Source organism: Rhopalosiphum maidis, chromosome 4, assembly GCF_003676215.2.
Source record: "Rhopalosiphum maidis isolate BTI-1 chromosome 4, ASM367621v3, whole genome shotgun sequence".
In the NCBI taxonomy this organism is placed as follows: Eukaryota; Metazoa; Arthropoda; class Insecta; order Hemiptera; family Aphididae; genus Rhopalosiphum; species Rhopalosiphum maidis.
In genome coordinates, this window is record NC_040880.1 from 11,682,789 (window position 1) to 11,703,121 (window position 20,333).

General features: G+C 26.4%; 3 protein-coding genes across 3 annotated transcripts; 2 read left to right on the forward strand and 1 right to left on the reverse strand.

Moving 5' to 3' along the window:
* Positions 1-254: 254 nt before the first annotated feature.
* Positions 255-1,375, forward strand: LOC113549283 (DNA-3-methyladenine glycosylase-like). Its single transcript, XM_026950510.1, has 3 exons — positions 255-486; positions 555-903; positions 963-1,375. Exons 2-3 carry the CDS (start codon positions 573-575, stop codon positions 1,358-1,360), a joined length of 729 nt encoding a protein of 242 aa, XP_026806311.1. The 5' UTR covers positions 255-486; positions 555-572; the 3' UTR covers positions 1,361-1,375.
* Positions 1,376-1,964: 589 nt separating this feature from the next.
* LOC113554943 (protein CLEC16A homolog) lies at positions 1,965-9,687 on the reverse strand. Its single transcript, XM_026959050.1, has 18 exons — positions 9,234-9,687; positions 9,031-9,159; positions 7,238-7,371; positions 7,021-7,169; positions 6,701-6,957; positions 6,434-6,632; positions 6,197-6,346; positions 5,961-6,123; positions 5,438-5,689; positions 5,224-5,378; positions 4,985-5,146; positions 4,634-4,772; positions 3,127-3,287; positions 2,935-3,059; positions 2,744-2,859; positions 2,592-2,681; positions 2,423-2,529; positions 1,965-2,339 (listed from the first exon to the last, which is right to left on the reverse strand). The coding sequence occupies exons 1-18, from the start codon at positions 9,290-9,292 to the stop codon at positions 2,274-2,276; spliced, it is 2,613 nt and encodes an 870-aa protein (XP_026814851.1). The 5' UTR covers positions 9,293-9,687; the 3' UTR covers positions 1,965-2,273.
* Positions 9,688-9,975: 288 nt separating this feature from the next.
* LOC113549643 (ras-related protein Rac1) lies at positions 9,976-13,407 on the forward strand. The gene is made up of 7 exons (XM_026951039.1): positions 9,976-10,222; positions 10,834-10,905; positions 11,521-11,638; positions 11,740-11,802; positions 11,865-11,999; positions 12,066-12,244; positions 12,432-13,407. The coding sequence occupies exons 1-6, from the start codon at positions 10,188-10,190 to the stop codon at positions 12,219-12,221; spliced, it is 579 nt and encodes a 192-aa protein (XP_026806840.1). The 5' UTR covers positions 9,976-10,187; the 3' UTR covers positions 12,222-12,244; positions 12,432-13,407.
* Positions 13,408-20,333: the final 6,926 nt, after the last annotated feature.

Consider the following 20,333-nt stretch of genomic DNA (forward strand, 5'->3'; position numbering starts at 1 on the left):
TGTATAGTACTAGATAAATACTTAAATTCAATACTTATATAAAAACTATAAACAAATTTTCAAATCATTTGAATCAAATGAATGAAAATCAAACCTATTTTTAAATTTGGCGGTTTGGCACCCCAACACACGATGATAATAGCACCGAATAGATCAAGTTTGATAATAGCACAGAAATAATTCTGTGATAAAGATAATACTTTTAACGGACGTAGGATATCTGCATGTTTTGTATTTGTCGGCTTGTGACTTTGTGGTTTGTGCCATATTGCCGTTACCTGTTCGTTTGTGATGAACATTTTTTAAATTTTTTTTCTGTTTCATCAACAATTAATAGATCTGCACTACTGTATGCAAATTAATTACCTACTATTTTACTCGTTAAATGTATACAAATCAAATAAACTAGTAATTATTATTTTATGTCAAAGCAAAACAAAATAAATGCTTTAGTGAATGAGGTGCACTATACATCAAGATCATCAAGTAAATAGGCAATATTATTGATTATAGCTATTACTTTTACACAACACTCATTAGTATTTACTGATTAGAAGAAATAGTTTTAAACCATGTCTGAAAACGATCAGTGTGAATCGGAATACTTCAGTTCCGGGCCAGTTCGATATAGGAAACGATTGGATGCACAGTTTTATGATACGCCGTGTGAAGAAATGGCCATGAGTTTATTGGGCAAGATACTTGTCAGACGATTAGATGATAATACCATACTTAGGGGTAGGATTGTTGAAACTGAAAGCTATCTAGGCAATGAAGATGCAGCTTCCCAATCGTTCAAAGGGAAAATCACTCCAAGAAATGAACCAATGTTTATGAAACCAGGAACAGCTTATGTTTATTTTACGTACGGAATGTACCATTGCTTCAATATTTCAAGCAAAGGTATTTTCAGTTATCAAACATAGTTTCAGTTTCAGATTAAAACTGTTTTGTCTTGTTAGGAGATGGTGCTGCAGTTTTGATAAGAGCATTAGAGCCTTTGGATAATTTGAACACCATGGCATCCCTACGAAAACAATTTAGAAAATGTCCAAAAACACAAATGAAGAATAAAGATTTATGCAACGGCCCTGCAAAGTTATGTATTAGTTTTGCGATTGATATAAAATCTTGCAATAAACAAGATCTGACTTCTTGGGATGGAATGTGGGTAGAAGAAGATGAAAATAGTAAATTAATAGACACAATTGTTTGCTCGCCAAGAATAGGTATTAAATGCGAAAAAATATGGCAAGATAAATATCTAAGATATTATATTCGTGATAATCCTTGTATTAGTAAGATAGAAAAAACAAAAATGAATGAATTGAAGTATTCGCAAATTGAAAATATAAAATAAATTTTAAATACTAAATACCTGGTCTTAACTTTAAATAGTGTATTAAATCTTTATGTTAATATTTTTTATTTTCCTTCTAAAAATTATCATCAGGGCTTATTTAACATGTTAAAAATATTTTATGAATTTAATTGTTAACACCATGTTTGGTGTAATTTTTGGTTTTTTATTTCAGCAGTTAATGTTAATACATGGGATACATAACTTTATCTAAAATATAATAATAGTATCTATGTTTATTTAATGGTTAAAATTAACCATTAATATATAATCTATAGCCATGGTTAAGATTAAATATTATATGAATAATAATTAATTAACATAACAATCAATTAAATGTTTATAAAAATTATTATATATCCATACTATATATTATTTTTAATTGATTCACCATAAAAATTTTTTCAGTACATTATGTATTTTATTGCTGAGGTATAAATTTATTTTTTATTTATACAAGATCTAAAAATAAGTGGTTTTTTTTTTTTATAGAAAACAACTTTATTATTTTTTTTTTTTTTACTTAAACCTGAATAATCTTTAATAAATAAAAACTGATCATGGTTTTTTTTTTTACATTGTATTAAAATGTTGAGCATTTATTATAAAATACGAATGTAGTTATACAGTTAAAAAACAAATTAACAACAATTAATACTATTTAATTTGAGTATTTATCCCTAGTATAGCAATTTATGTAAAATAAATAACAAGAAAATGGTAACAAAAAACATCAACAATGTCAAAAATGAAATAATATTTTATCACAAAATAATCACCAGACTATATGAATTTACTGATACTTAAGTCATTACTCATTATCAATTTAGTCATAACACTCATTTCAAAATGAGAAACATTGATGTTGCTTAGTTTTTTGGCTCAGCAAAACATCCAAGCTTATCTGTAAATTTTAAACATTTTCTACTCTTCCTTTACGCTTTGGATCTGTTTTCTCTTGACTTTGAACTACAGAATGCTATCAGGAAAAAATATTTTAAATATAATTTATTTAGACTGAAATTATAATATTATGTACATATAATAAAAATATAAATATACCTTTTGAGAGTTGGAACATTCTGGATTATTTTTGCTTACTGTGCAAGGTGACTGGTCTCTGGAGTGTGTAACACTACTACAATTCGATTCTGCACTACATTCATCACCTAAATAATTACCATTTTTACTTTAAAAATTATACAAAATTAAAAATTATTTTTTTCTTTACTATTTGTAGATCTCATAGAAATAGGACATGGCATAATCACATTAGATGTATGCACAGCAACATCAGGGAAATGGCTCCTTAGATTATGTTCTAAATAAAAGTTAAAAAATATCAGTAAAAAATATTTCTAGATTTATAAAAAATATACCAACTTTGTTTTAAGGCACTATTACATGGTGCATAATTTGTTTCACAGCTAGTCATTTCTAACAAACTTGCAATTTGATTAAGTTGTTTTCTTCTTGCTTTAATACGACCATTCAATAATCTAAATATAATTAAATTGGCCATTAAAAACAAAAATTCTATATTTATATTAAAAAAAATTAAAAAAGAATGTTACTTCTGTCTTGCAGCATTACATCGAATATGATCATCAAAAATTAATTTTACTGTGTTTGTAAGTTTATATTTTGTATCATGCATAGTAATGTGCAAAGTTTTTGTTTCGTTATCAATTTTAGTAACCTAAATATTAATAGTTTAATTAGAATATTTTTTATATTAAACAATCAAAAAATATTTTAGTTTTTACTTCAGCGTCATGAAGATAACAAGACAATTTGCAAACACCCCAACCAAGGAAACGACTATGTGGCTCAACTAGTACTAATTGACTACTAATGATTGATAAATAACGTCTTGTTTTTGCACCATTTTCAGCAATTATCATGCAAGTAATTAAATCATTACCATCTAAAATTTAAAAAAAGTATATTAATATAGATTTTTGGGTAGCAAATAAATTTATGAGTATGTATTAAGTTAGTGAGATGTAATCAAAATTTTTACCACTCACAATGTTTTTTACTAATTTAAAAATTATAAATTCATTAAACAATTATTTATTTATATTAACAAAAATCCATAAACATTTTATTTATTTTAAAATTTATGTTTGAACTCAAATTATTTTAAAATATTATGTTATATAAACATTATTTAGTTAATTAATTTTTAATACATTATGTATATAAGCATGTTGTTAAAGCCAATAAAATCTAAAATTAATGCTCTAAAGTTTATTAGATACATTTACTTTAGCCTAAATTGAAAAATAATTTTTATATAAAATAATACTGTGTGATTCTTTATTTAATCAAACAACATTCATAGTTTAAAAAACCATTAATATTTTTGAAAAAAATATTTTTTGTTGTTATAGTTTTTAAGTTTTCACCTTTTTGAACATACATTTTTAATTTTATATACTGAAACTAAATATTTTTGGAATATTTTGATAAATAAAAATATAAATTTAGAAGAGTGATTGAGTTATAATACAAGAATTTAAAGCTAAAGCAAGTAGAGCAGAGAGATAAAGGGATATTTTACAAAATATTAGTCTACTGGTAAACTCTCCCAGGTCAACATTATGGATATCTGTAGGAAATATGTAAGCTCTCCCATATCAACATTTTCAAACTGAAATATATATTAAAATTCAAAGTTGCAATAAATTAAACAAAACAAGTAAAAACTGTAATACAAAAATAATAAAAACTATATCTCAAAAAATATTAGATTAGAAATAGATACCATAGATTTTTTTTAAATCTGTGTTTATATTATAAAAAAAACTTAATTTTATTATAAATTTTGTGTCTTAGATTTATTTTATGATTTTTATTAAATTAAATAAGTAGTACTGAAGATCCAGAAGAGCTTACATGTTTCCGTCAAGTAATACAGGAGTAGACCCGGAGAGTTAATATGTTTCTGTCAGGTAGTACTGGAGTAAACCCAGGAGAGTTTACCATCGGGAGAGTTTACAACCGCCCAGTCTATATACCTAACTTAAAATACTTATAAATTATAATTCATAAACTACTCACTAAAATTTTGATTTTTATGTATTAAAATACCCGAGAAAATATTCTGCTTTAGAATTTGAAATTAAAAATGTATGTTGTAATGTAAAAACTAAAAATTATTGTTTTATTTTGACTAGAGAATATGAACATTTTTTTTTTTTTATATAAAGTTAGTAAATTTTAAATTTCCTGTATATAAAATATATAATATAATTTAAAATTCCTTACTCAAGTTAATCGGAGTATCAAATACAAAACACTTAGTTCTGTCAACTAAAGGTAATTGTGTTTCTTCTTTTCTTTCAAAAGTCATTAATAACTTACGTATATTAAGAAAAGCACATATAAAATGCCTTGTTCTTTCAACCTAATAAATAATAAAACATATTGTTTAGAGTATATTAAATTTAAGTAGTTTATACAAGCAATCTTGTAATAATGTATTTAAGTTTATTATAATGATAAAATAACTTCAAATAATTAATTAACCTAATAAGATTAAATGAATTATAAATAAACTTAAATACTAATATTATTATTTAAATTATTTTCAAATAAAAATATCATGGTAGTACGTACATCCCCACATGGTAAACGTTTTGAAAGTGGTATTCCTGTCATTGGAGAATGGGCAGGCGGAAGTAACAATGTGGAATCACTTAAAAGTCTTTGAACATTAAGTACCTCTCTATGCATCTCATTATATTCATCTTCAAAAAGTTCTAAAAACATTTCTTCTTTCTATAAAATATAAGACTTAACTATTTTTAATCATAATTTTAATTATAAATAAATATATTTAATAGTATTATGCTTACTTTAAAAAATTGTCTAAGAAGTGGTAAAATCTTTTCTTTAGTATTAAGAATAACAGCAATATGTCTGTCGGATATAAATACCTGTTCCTCATGAATTGTTATTTTTTTCAGTAATGCTATGGCCATTTCTAATGTTACTGATCGTACATAACATACTAGAATATAAAAGGTAATAAATTTATTTAATAAATTAAATAAATGGTAAATCACATACCAGGTTCTGACACAGCAGCAATTATGTTAACAAGCTTATCTATAAGTTCATTTCTTTCATCATAATGAACAAATGAAGAACTATTTTCACTTTTAATGGGAGTTAAAAATCCTTCATAATACTCTTTGGAAAGACTTGAATTTTCTGATATAGCAAACAATAAACATATACCAAACAGTGCAGAACTGTCAGATTTTTCAATTATCAATTGGCTGAAAATCGATTCTAAACAGCGACTATGTACAGAATCAGCTAAACAAATAAATAAAAAAAAATCAAATCGAAATTTTTCATTTGGATAAGGTAAATAAATGTAGAAGGAAAGAGAGGAAGAGATACACTATAGAAGACAAAAAAATGTAGAATAGAAAATTATATGAAAATAGCTGTTGACACTAAAGGAATAAGTAGGTTTCAAAACCCTAAAAAAGTGTAGGACAAGAATGACTATCAACTGATCTCATGTAGCTGAAAGCAAAGGACGAAGAAAAAAAAAAGAAGAAAAGAATTAGTATAAAAATACCTTCATTTTTAGATAAAAGTATTTCTTTTTCTTCATCTGTAATGTTCATACTCGCTAATGATTTCAGGTCAAAAACATCACTTGATTCAATATCTGATTTTTCTTCATTTTCTTTTTCTGGTAATACTGATGCTTCATCTCGTAATTTAGTTTCTTCAGTAATCTAAGAAAAATAAATAAATTTTAATATGAGAGAAAACAATTCAATTTTTAATAATAAAACGTTTAATATCTACTTGATTCTTTGCAGAAAAATTGCTTTCCAATAAATATTTAGCTAATGGTGTAACTAATTTAGTTTGATGAATAATTAAAAAAACTTGTGTTAATAAAAATAAACAAATATCACTATTCATCAATGGTTGTTGTTTAACAGCATCTACAAACTACATAAGTATTACAAATTAATTATTGGACATTTTAATAGAATGTATAACATTTGATACTCTTAGGTATTTAAAACTTTTATTTACTTCTTCTGTTTCAACAATAATGTATTTATCTGGTGGTGCTAACGAATGAATATAATAAGGCACAAACAGTTTATCCATTAAATGATCAACAAGTACTTCATTTAACATATCAACTTTTGAGCTTAAAATATCATTCAAATAATGTAAATCGTCTAGATGTGAACTGACAAGATCTGCAAGTTTTACTCTATACTGATCTCTAAGAACAAAAAAGTATTTGTTATTATGTGAACTTTATGAAGTATTAAATATTAAAAATTAAATTACTGAATATTTTTTTGAGTATCAACATCAATTGGTTTAGCTCTTGCACTAGCATCTAATTCTAAAACATGTTTACCCATAAACCAAACTAAATTTCCAAAATATGGAGCACATGTTTTATCCCTGATAAATCGTAACATGCTTTCATCTTCAACTCTGTAAACATTAAGTGTCAATGTACGAACATATGTACGCACCATAGAATCAGGATGGTTGAAAAACTTAATTGCTTCTGTATATAGTGGAAAATCATTGGTTGCCTATAAGTTATAAATAAGAATTTGAATTAAATAATGGTAAAACATTTAAATACATTGTATTACCTCATTATAAAAAAAATGAATAGTGTTTAAATTAAGTTTAAAAGATAATGTTTTTAAAAAAGATATATAATAAGCTAAAACATCCTCATCAGAAAAATCCAGTTTATTTATGATTATGCTATTAACATGGTTATTGCTGAGTAAATAATCTAGAAATAAAATAAAAATATTAATAGTTGATTAAAAATAAATATATGGATTTAAAATAAACACTTACATAAAGCAGTCTTATTTTTAATGTTTTCAAATATAATATTTAATGTCTGAAGCAATTGAACACAGACATAATTTCCACACTTCTGATTCAAGATATGTAGAAAGTAATTAAACATATTATTTTCCAAAAAGTACCTAAATATGTACAACAATTGTCCATAAATATAAAAATAATCATTTTTTAAACTTATATTTTACATTCTGAGTAATTAATGTATTCATTTTACAATGATGTGTGTTTTTAAAAATAAAACTCACAATATTAAATAAATATCAACTTATGCTATTTGCTTTAAAACAGACAAAACTTATTAAAATACTAATAATAATAATATATTATTTAATTAAATAACAAAAATTATTATCTTTTCGATATATGTATAATAAAAAAAATTATAATATAAATACTGTATAAAAATTCTTTGATGTATTTGATTTTGTCTTTTAAAATATTCATTTAATACGATAGACAATTAAAAAATACAGCATACCAAGACTAACAAATTTTTTAGATATTAAATTATAACTGATGTTTTATTTTAATATATATGACAAGACTGACAGAGACTTCATTTTTCATTAATAATATTGATATAATAAGAAAGTAATAAAACTTATTAAGGTTTCATATCTTTTAAATATAGTCTAGAAGTCAATGTTATTATTAAGTTGATATTTTTTTCTTAATTAGCATAGTTTATTTTGAAGGTTGTACAGTATTATGGCCTTGCCAATCATAAAAAATATTTAATTTTACCAGAAAACTATTGAATTACCTATTATTTTATAATAATAAAATATGCTGTTTAACTTTATACAATTTAAAATAACATTTATTAATATTATTAGTAAATATATCAAATTTAGCTGTGAATTTATTTTGATAAAAATAATGAAATGACCAATATTCTATTATAACTGCTTGACTAGGCACCATAACTTTGAATAGTCATGTAATACTAAAAATATATCATACAATTTGATGATCACTATTTGTTAATTTGTTTCCTCTTGGTAAAAGTTAGGAATTTAAGTTTCCATTTGTTATTCTAAAATACTTTTAAGGGTTCTAAGTTTAAAAGAGTATCTATTAAGATCACTAATTATTATGATAAATAAAATATGGTATTTTAAACTGTATTATATGAATTTATTAATTTGGATAATATGATGACTATAACATTTATATTAAAAAGTAATCAATAAGTCATCATTATTGTTTTGATGTTATTGCCTACTATGTGTCATTCATTTTGTTTGTAAAACAACTATAGGTTTAAATAAATTAAAATATAAGCTAATTTTCTCAAATGACAAAACTATTTCAACCACCTAATTATTAGTCATTAAAAATAGAGAATAATAATAATAATAAAAAAAATACTTAGTAGATAATTATTTAAATGATTTTATTGCACATTCATATTAATTAAATATTCTGTAGTCTAAACTAAAAACTATCCACCTGTAGTTATTATTAAATTTATAATACAAAGCAGCGTTTCTCTAACTTTTTTATTCACTAGCCCTTGACCAGACATCACTGATTGATGTAACCCCAAATGTTAAATTGTTATATATTTTTAATATTTTTATATTCCAATTTTTGTGCAAACAATTAATAAATATTTCAAAAATAACAAACCATTTTAAAATTTAAATACAAAAAATTTCTTACCCCTCATATCTAGGTTAGGTATCTATTTTACCTATTACCTTTTTACGTACCCACAGTTGAGGAACGCTAACATGAAAGATTTATGAATAAGTTCCTATAGTAAAATAAATAATTACTCAAATACTGCTGGACTATTTTGATCTCCCCAAATCAAAATTTCAGCCATACTCCTAAACGATTCAACTAACAAAGTGCGATTGGTATCTACAACATTCTGATTTTTGCTTAATACTGTATAGATATATCTGTAAACAAAATTATACATAAACGACGGTGTTTCAATGCGAATACTAATGATATTGTACACCACAGGAATTACTTGAGATACTCTAACGAGTGGAGATTTTCCGGTTTTACCAATTTTTTTGAGCGAAACATATTGTTGCTTGTTTGAGTGTGTACAATTCATACCCAATTGTGTAACAATTCAATGGTGTTCAACATCGGTGCAGATCATTATTATTGTGATTCACTGATTCTGTGTAAACAAATTGAAAAAAAGTGAAAAATTTTTATTGTTACCAACGATATCAATGTTATTCTTATAATTAAACGACACAACGCTTAAAACCATTTCATTAACGTTATTAATATGGTTACGTATGGACTGTGATACAGCGGCCGTCGAGGACACTGGACGCTGCGTTGTAAGAATATCAAATTCAAAACAATAACATTCCTAATCGCGGTGGTGGTAACGGGTTATAGCGCGCGGGCGTGAGAAAATATGTAATCGCTGATTAGAGAATTGATAACAGATGTGCGAGGCAACTTTTACTTTCGCCGCTGCTGGCCCGTGTGATTGAACAGCTGATCGACAAAATTTTTACCAAATTTTTCACCACACTCTGTCAAAAAACGAGAAAAATAAAACTAAAAGACAATATATTAATTGAAAGGAGGGTTTGGATTTGAGTGATCAAAAGTGACAGGACGCTAGGGTTTTAAATTCTGATAGTCGAACGGACAGGCGACCGTTTTCGCCATGACGTTTCTTCCATGGAAAATGGTTTTTTTTGTGTTTTTTTTTTAATTATTTTATTTACCGTGGGTGGAATCACTGGAATGTCCTTGCACTTGCTAAGCCCCGAAATCACGACGTCCGACGACGACGGCAGCCACCAGTTTTGATATTTTCCGATGTTTGGTTCCCACATCAATAAAAACTATTTGGCGGCCAATAAAAACGATTTGTACATGTTAAACGATCACCAGACAACGTGCACCGCGATTTCCCGGTAGGTAGTGTTCGGTTTCGGGTCGGCCGCGCAAAATGCAAGCCATCAAGTGTGTTGTAGTCGGCGACGGGTAAGTCTCACAACTTAGTAGCTACATAACGATACTCCTATTGTGTGTATATATATATTGTATGTGTTTGTTTGTGTTGTCTATGTAAAAAAGAGATAATTTCTCACGTCAACTAGTACTCTTGTCAGTACGCCCAATAACTGTCTCACGTTTACCAGTCCCCGTTATCTCTGTAGTTTTTGGTTTCTTTCTCTAGAATACCGTTTTCAATTATTAAAGTGCTGTAACTATCAAGTACCATCATCATACACTACGTTGTATCTCTGTGCATTGTAGATTTTGATATGAACATGTAGACAGTTGAGTCTAGTCGCAAGCTTGTAATCATTTTTTGGGTTTTGTCGTCAATTAGAGATGACTCACATTATGCTTCCATAACATTACTTACCTAACTACCCAATATTTTCAGAAACATATTTTGTCAGTTATTTCAGTTGTTTTCATCCGTCAAAATTCAGTGTTTTATGTCAAACATGTTTTGCACACCTGTTTGATTTTTACACTAATATTTAACTATAGCTTGTTAATATTGCACATTTTTTTAAGAATTAAATATATACACATATACATAGATCTTTTTTTATCTAGTATGAATTTTGTTCATTTTACAGAGCGGTTGGTAAAACATGTTTACTCATTAGTTATACAAGCAATGCATTTCCTGGAGAATACATACCTACTGTGTAAGTAATTTGAAACCTTTAATTAATCCTACAGGTGTCTTATTAAATATTTTATGCGTTATCAATAAGGTAAATTTATTACTGCACTTAATTAATTTTTCTGTAATACCAATAATACTATTATTGTGTTTTGGAAATGGTTATTATTGATAATATTTTAATTAAATTGGTTATATTTAATAAATTATTTATTTTAAATATTTTAAATGCTGGAAATATATGACTTATTAAGATTTATAATTTTATACTAAGTTTGTTCTTTGTAGTACACATTTATATATGGTTACAATATAGATATACTATATTATATTAAAAACTAAAATTAATTACATACCTGATAATAATAGTTAAACTAATAAAGATACATGCTTAAGCAACTGTAATTACTTATCTCATGTTTTTATTATTTAAAATTATAATTTATGGTAACATTTAAATTCTAAATTATATTAATTATTCAAATCATATACTTTCTATTTATTGCTTGTATTTACTATTATTTAATAAAAATTCTTTTAAAAAACATTATATTGATTAATCTTCAATCTTAAATTCATTATAGTGTAAAATATAATTTTAAATTTAATGCATTAAATTTATTTTATTTTATTTTAGATTTGACAACTATTCAGCCAATGTCATGGTTGATGGAAAACCTATAAACTTAGGATTATGGGATACTGCTGGTCAAGAAGATTATGATAGGCTTAGGCCTCTTTCATATCCACAAACAGTATGTTTATTTTTATAATCATTTTTCTAACAATTAACAGAATATGATAAATACTATTTTGACATTTTTACTTTAATCAGAAATTTTACTTTTTTTAACAGGATGTGTTTCTCATATGTTTTTCATTAGTAAATCCTGCTTCATTTGAAAATGTGCGGGCAAAAGTAAGTTAATATTAAAAATTACTCTTTAATAAATATTTAATTAAATGTTTACATATTTTTAGTGGTATCCTGAAGTTCGACATCATTGCCCAAGTACTCCAATTATTTTAGTTGGTACAAAACTTGATTTACGAGAAGATAAAGAAACAATTGATAAACTGAAAGAAAAAAAGTTAACTGCTATTACATATCCACAGGTAAATATTTATTATTTATATTAATTGACTTTTATCTAATAATTTTATTAATTATTTATTTTTTAGGGTTTATCAATGGCCAAAGAAATTGGAGCAGTGAAATACTTGGAATGTAGTGCTTTGACTCAAAAAGGTCTAAAAATTGTTTTTGATGAAGCCATTAGAGCAGTTTTATGTCCTGTACTGCCAGTTAAGCCAAAACGTAAATGCACAATAATTTAACAATCATGACTATGTTGTCACTGGTGAGTTAATTCATTATCTTAATATCTAAATTTTCCAATCGTGAATTTTGTACGGTTAGGCTGTAAAGTTTTAATTTATTATTGTAATATCTATTATAAAAAAAATATCATTAATAATATCTTAAAATTAATTATTTTTCTGGCATTTAAAATTGAGGCTTATTTTATATATTTGTGAAATACTTAGGGACTTTAAATCCAAATGGAGGATTGTCCAAGACTGATAACTGTCAGTTCACCAATCGATACACATTTTGTTGGTGTATAACAACTAACAAAAAACAAAAGTTCTTCCTGCAAAATAATAGAGCGCACATAATAATTAAATTATGTAATATAAAGTATGATAAGAAATTTATATATTAACTAGGGACCTTTAATGCTGTTGAACAAACTTATGGCCTAATTTTATAGTCTAATCATGTAATCTATAGCTTAATCATTTTTATAAAGAAAAAAATAATATATATATATATTTAAATAATCCATAAGTTAATTAATTCTCTAATTGTAAATTAATACAAACCAATTTTCATTGTGAATTTTTTTTTTAATTATTTTACAATTTATTTTCTATTAAGTTGCTTGGTGCTACTTACTTTCTGTATCTTTTAATATCACTATAATTTTTTTTTTTTTACTCTCTAATGACATTGCCACAATATATGCTACTGTGTATGGTAATAGTTTATAATTAACATAAAAAAAATAAATCTACAAAATACCATCATTCATTTTGAATATCTTATAGTTACATGATAAATTGGACAACGTTGGCAATTTATTCTGAATTGTAAAAATATAAGCTAAGTGATGTAATATTGTTACAGTTCAATAGTAGCATGGTTATTTTAAGTTAGGCTGTAATCAAAAAATTATTTATTTATCTCTTAAGCTTTATGGATTTAAAAATAAGCACTGTGTGCTTATTATTATTCTCAATTATTTATCATGTATAACTGACATAAATGCATTTTCCAGTGGTTTAGAGTATAAAATATTGTGTATATAGAAATTATATGAAATATGTACAAAAGCAACAAAACCTATAGTATCATTTTTGTAATATTTGTTATGTCTAAAAAAATCAGAATTTTAATGTTATTTTTTACTGAGTTTCTTTATAAAATGTTGTTGGACTACTAGACGCATGATATTTATTATATAGTCATGTGTTTTTTTTTTTGTACGATATTCATTTTTTTTCTTTTTATTTTAACCTTGTAATTTCTAAATAAATGATATATCTTGTGTAAAAAAGATAGTTACTTTTATTTTTCAACCCCATATTTATGACTTAAAAGAATGTAGTCATTACTTTCATAAATAAATGATGTTTTATTGCATTTTTAATTTATATTTTTTATTACTAATTGAACATTTGTATTTCTTCTTTATTAATGTCTAATATATTTAAGAATACATTACTATCCTTTATACCTTGAATAGCTTATTATGATCATAGATCTGATGCGAATTATTTCAAAATTGTAACTGTTAATTAGCAAAATGTATAAAATAAATTAATTTGGGACCAGTTAAAAATGTTTATTAATTGAAAATTGAAATTGTGGAAAATTAATTAATTCATTATGATTTATTTTACATTTTGCATAATATACTTATGAATGATAACACTGTATATTATATATACATCATAATAGACCATTGAGTATTCATTTTAAGCTATTACAATTTTACAATACTCCTCATATAACCTTTTATCTTTATAAGAATTCCATTTTTTTTTTTATATATATTATTACTAATTATTATTTTATATTATTTTTAAATTAGTTATTTATTTTGTTACTTTAATTCAAATTATTTGTTCTGTGTACCACTACGATTAAAATTTTTGATTTCCATGTTATTAACTATCAAATAAATATAAAAGTACTGAAATCTAGATCAATTTTGGAATTTTAATATGTTTAAAAACTTAGTTTATCTGTACCCAAATGTCACAAATTATTAATATCAAAACCTTAATTTATTATGGTTTACCCATTATTATTAATAAATTGAGAATATAGATATTAGGCTTGCATTTACAATTTAATTAAAAAAAAATTATGACAAGAGTTCATCACCTACTTCTACACCGTGCTTTGACAAAAGTTTATATATTTTATTTTGTATCTATTTTTAGGAGTAATATTATCAGAATGTCTAAAAATAAATAGTTATTATATTATTATTATCAAAATGTATTCAATTTTTAGCGAAGAAAAATTAATATTCTTTTAAAAGATTTATTATTCTCTCATTTTGACACGTATTTGTTTAAATTAACGTAGATCATTTGAGATGATAATTAGATTTTTAGATTTTTCATCAATGCCTATTTGTAATAAATGGTTGAATATACAACATTTACCATGTCCAATTCTCAGTCTAATTATGGATTATAGTTCACGTTTGATATGATCATCTGCTGAATTATAATGTTAGCTGGTCTGATTGATGTCTTGCTAAAAATGTATATGTAGCCTGGATATTGTCAACTAATTCAGCAGAAACATAATTTGTACAATTATTATACGTGTTTAACATCTACAGTTTTCTTTAAGTTTGCTAACGGTAGTCATTCTGTAATAAAATATAGAAATAAATGTAATGAAGCCATAAAGATCGTATTACATATTAAACACATATGATTATTTCAATGAATAGACATTTTTTTAGTTTTGGCAAGTTGATAATTCCGTGAATTTTTTTCTATCCTTACTGATATCATGACAGAGATTGAATATTGGTCATTGAGTATTCAATTCAATTTGTAGTAAACCTTGTCAAAAGACAGAGTTGTAGTTTATATAGTTTGTATTGTTATTTTAAATTTGGTGTAAGCAATAAGTAATCTCATTTTTTTTCTGACTTTCTCAATATGCTCCAATTTTCTAGTGTGTGACTGAAAAGTTAAAGTATTGTGATTTAATAACAATAAAGTGTAGATATAAGTTGGAATATGTAAAATATTACTGTGGTCTGTGATTAAACCTAAGCCGATTCATTATTATTTTCAGTATGAGAGATGTATAGTAAAGCCTACTTTTTTATTTTTATTATACAATATCGTTCAAAAACATCAAAACGACAACTTATTACAAATTAATTTCTTGATAGTATACTACGTATTATATTTATCCTCCAAACTTGTATCATTAATGCTGGTGTTCGACTAAGGGCAATAACATTCGTTTCCTATTTCCTGTTCATGATATCAAATATTTACAGTGAACTAATTTGTAACTCGTATTTTAATTTTTAGTTTTTACTATAATATATAATATTATTTTGATTACTAAGAACATCTAGTAAGTACGGAAACGTGAAAATAAAACATCTTTGTACTCATATTACTAGTTATTTATTACTTATTATTAGTTTTAATTTAAGTACTATTTAAACATAAATTCCAAAAATTTTTGACCAAATATGAGAATAATTTCTATGTTTATTGTCTAATATATTCTACTTAATATATGTCAAATAAAAAACCACATTTATCATTTCACGAGGTCTATATAATATAATATGGTCTCTGACTTGTGTATCACCGACCACCATCGTCCATCACCTATACCGGCTATAACCAGTTACAAATAATTTTATTTTAAGATCTTATTTTTCTCTCATCTTGCGACATTTCGCATTTTTTGAGTAAAATGTGAGCCAACTGGCAACTTTTTCTCGTAATATATAGTGACCTACTACTGGTATGGCGTTACCTATCCAATAATATGAACTCAATTATCCATTACTAAAAACAAATATGTTTAATAAATTATTTTTAGAATCTATCATAATGATTAGTCTTAATTAACATGATTTCTAGTATTTTTTATCAGCAATTAAAAATGTAAAATGTTTGGTTCAGTCGTATTACGCACAAATAACAAATATTTATACAGTAAAATATCTCGTTTAAATTACTCATTAATTTATTACATAATATGTGTTATCATTACATATTATAATATACGTAGTTATTACACGGTATATTTGAAAGCGGCTTTCTTTGAGATTTTTTAGGCAAAGTCTCAAATATCCTAGAGGTGATTTCAAATTATCGGCTTATTTGACCTGGAGCAGTGCAGTGAACACAACTGTTTCGTTTCAGTTACACGTGACACTATAGTAGACATAAGCCATTTGAAATAAAAAATGTAATTACTTATTTAAATTTTCAGTGACACGAAATTAAGCAAAGCACCTACTTATGTAGTACCAAGATATACATATACCCTATAACTTATGAAGTTTTACAACACCAAATATTAATAACAGCGGCCATAGACACTCGTCCATATCTACCTATATTTGTCCTACCAGCTATTATTGATAGCTACTACCTATTGACTTTATTTTCCTTTTTTTTTTTTGTCTTCACTATATTATAAATTATAATAGGTATTATATTATATTGCCTATATTTGAACAAGATAACTTTTCATCATAATATATTTATCTAGTAAAAAATGGCTTATGCAAAAATTATACAATATTAATGAAATATAAATTAATTTTGCTTAAAAAAATATTTATTTATATTATAATCTTATGATAAACATTATTCATAAGCTATAAGAACTTTTGTTGTAAAAAAAAACTTTGAGTTTATGTAAAAAAAACATCAATATAGTTTAAAAATAATTTAATTAACCACATAAATCCGTAAAATAAGTTAAAAACAAACTAACAAGAGTAAAAACTTTAACTTTTAAATTCAAGTTACACTTGAGCAACATTAGGTATTCCAAAATGCAATGCTATGTAAAAAAAAAATATTTGTTTAAAAAGTAAGTATATGTATATATAGGTACTAGAAATACTTTTGGATAGTTTGGAGGTAGACACTCGAAATTTTAAAACGCTGAAAACTCAATTCAAATTAACCTTAAAATATGCCAACGTCACATTTATTGTGTATATATACGTGGTGATGCAAAAGTTTATAAATTTGTTGACTTTAAGTGATGTTTTCGACATCAGTATTAAACGCGAATTGATATAAAAATAAAGTCATGGACATTACCTACCGTAATTCTGTATGTAATTATTGTAATCATATACGTATAGACCAGATTATGCTACAGTAGCAGTAATTATCTGTTATTAATCAGCTTAAGAAATATTTTTCGGATATAGCATATTATTATAATTATTGAGAATTTCAGGATGTAGTCTACTCTAATAATCTCGAGTGTCATAACAACAAAGGCGATTTTTGTTGGAATTTATGGAGCCCCTGTTAATATATTGATCGTAACAAGTGTTGGTCGGAGGTATATTATATATTACACGACACGATGACTCGCAGCTAAGTATTTTTACATACTATTACCTATAAAGTCTAATATAGTAATAAATAACAATAGGTAAACGGATCAATCGGCATGCATTAGATTTTAAATTATAATATAATGCGTTGTATTTAAATCGACGGTGAGTAAATTGAGTAAAAAATGAATTACGATCGTAAATATATTTTTTTTTTATTTAGTCTTTTCTTAAATAAATAATTCATTTTGGAGTACCGAAATTATAAGCATAGACCAGCTGTTTTCAAACTGTTTCCCGCAGTGCCATAATGCTTATCTAAAGGAATGATTTAGTGAAATGATTGGATTTAATTAAATTAAACTGTATTATATTACATAGCATTGTTATTGTATGCACGTATACAGTACCTGAACTCCGAATGTATCACCCGAAAATAATAATTTAAAATTTATGTTTGTCAATGGCGTAAAGTGAGTTTCAATTTAATGTATACGTTCAAAATTATAAGGCTACGAATTTGTCTCGGCTTACACAACCCCCCATTCAATCTTCAAAAATTCAATTTTTAACGTACACGTGTGTTATTCATATTTTCCAATCTTAATAGTTATTAGTGTGTGTCCCTACTACAGTAATACTTTTTTCGTCAAAATTCAGTGAACCGAAAGGCATTAAAAATAATAGTTTTTCAGTTGCACACTTGCAGAGTGTATATTATTCATTATTGATTATTAATTAGTTTAAAAAAAAACACTAATTTAAAAATAAAATATCTCAATAAACAAATTATATGCACGTCTAAATAGTAATAACGAATATTTTATGAATACAAAATACTCGGCGGAATAAGAATAACGTGCGAATCGTTAGCGCGTGCAGCGCACACGCGTGAAGAGTTGACGACCACGACGGTCTAAGTCTAAAAGGGTCTTATGTTTTATAACGATGACGCCCATTAATATCGTTAACAAGTTATAACAAAATATATAAATTATTATCACTGTACGTATGTAATCGCTAACGTGCAAACTGCACACATAATAAACACGGTAGGTAGATACTATGGAATATCGTTGTACGATATCACTAATTACTAATTAGTAATCATTACTATGTCGCGGCGAAGCCAGCAAAATTATACCTAGTCGTCATACACTCTCATGCCCACTCGCACTTGTAATATTATACGTTATCGGGAGGCGTGCAGGCCGTCGCCGCGGTGTTTCGGATCGATCAATCCCCGCGAAGCGAACTGTGAAGATAATCCATAATATTAATCATATAATTATATCGGCATATCGAAAAACATACTGTGCAATGAAATAATAAAAAATAAATAATTTTTTACTCGGGATACACGCACGCGGCGCCACTGATATTTTTCAAATAAACTACTATTATATGTGTACTGTACACAGGCATAGTTCGGGATAAACTGGACGATCCTCAAAAAATATGTGTTCGACCGACGCTATGCGTTCCCGTTCGTTAGAATTCAAAAGATATTATCGATGCAACATGCAAATGTGCATATCCGACTAACATTCTGTCATTCTGATGCTGGTTGAGTGAAAAAAAAAAAAGAAAGAAAAGTGGACAAGTAGGTAGTCGCACTGCTTCACAGCAGTAGGCAATAAGGTACCTCTAGCCGTCGAGTGTAAGAAGTGTAGGTAACTCGTCATCGAGTAGGTCACTGCAGGAATGGATGTGTTATAATTGAATTCCAAGATTAATCGTTGTATACCGAAAACGATTTTGTCTGCGGAGACGGTATGTCAGTCTATGATATTATCAAGTATTTTTTTCATCATAATACATTTATATTGATATGACAGTGTAATTTATTTTAACATCAGTAAAACGTTATATAAATATATGCATAACCTCAAAATGAATCTTAATATTTTGAAAATGTCATTACGTGTATACTAAAATGTAATAAATAATAATATACGTACACCAGCGACGTAGCCAATGGGGAGGCTGAGGGGCCGGCTGCAGCCCCCTGAAATATTAAGAAAATTTAAAAATTATTTTAATTTTTTAATGGCCTATACAAATCGCGTCAAAAATCTTAAATTATTGTGTTCTATAAAAATTGATCAGCCCCCTCCCCTTGAAAAAAATAATCCTGACTATGCCAGTGACGTACACATTTAAAGTCCCCGTGAATACTTTTGAAATTGGGTCTTTTACTGAACGTGTACGATTTCGGATGCTATTACTTATACCATGCGTTGCCAGTTATTATTCCGTCAACACGGCATGCGAGTGCGGCGTCCATTTAAGATTTAATACACTATAGTGTATAGATTAATGACTTGTAGGGAGAGTCAACTGTTTAATAGTTTGTTAATAACTCGAGTTGGTCGTTACGAACCTATAAGGTATAAGGGGATAAAAAAAGGATTTTTATTTATTATTTACTATGTTCTTTAGAAATAATATTATGCGATCAACGATCACCGCGATCGAGTGTTCGGCCGATGCGTCCAAAACATCGTGTATGGGGGGTACGGTCTGCGGTTTACGATGAGTCTATTTTCTACCACGATAATAATTCATGATATGACGCTGCGCTTAAAGTCTTGTAATTGAATTTCTCCGTCATTATAATTTATGATATATTTGCATAATACTATTATACGTCTTTAACGAGCTGTTCGGCGATTGCTCGCACGTCCATATTATTCACTCGTTTGATGATCCGATCTGGGCACGGCGGCGACACGGATTACAATAATAACAGTACGGCTATATAGGTATACCTCTATACGTATAAATAATATACTACACAGTA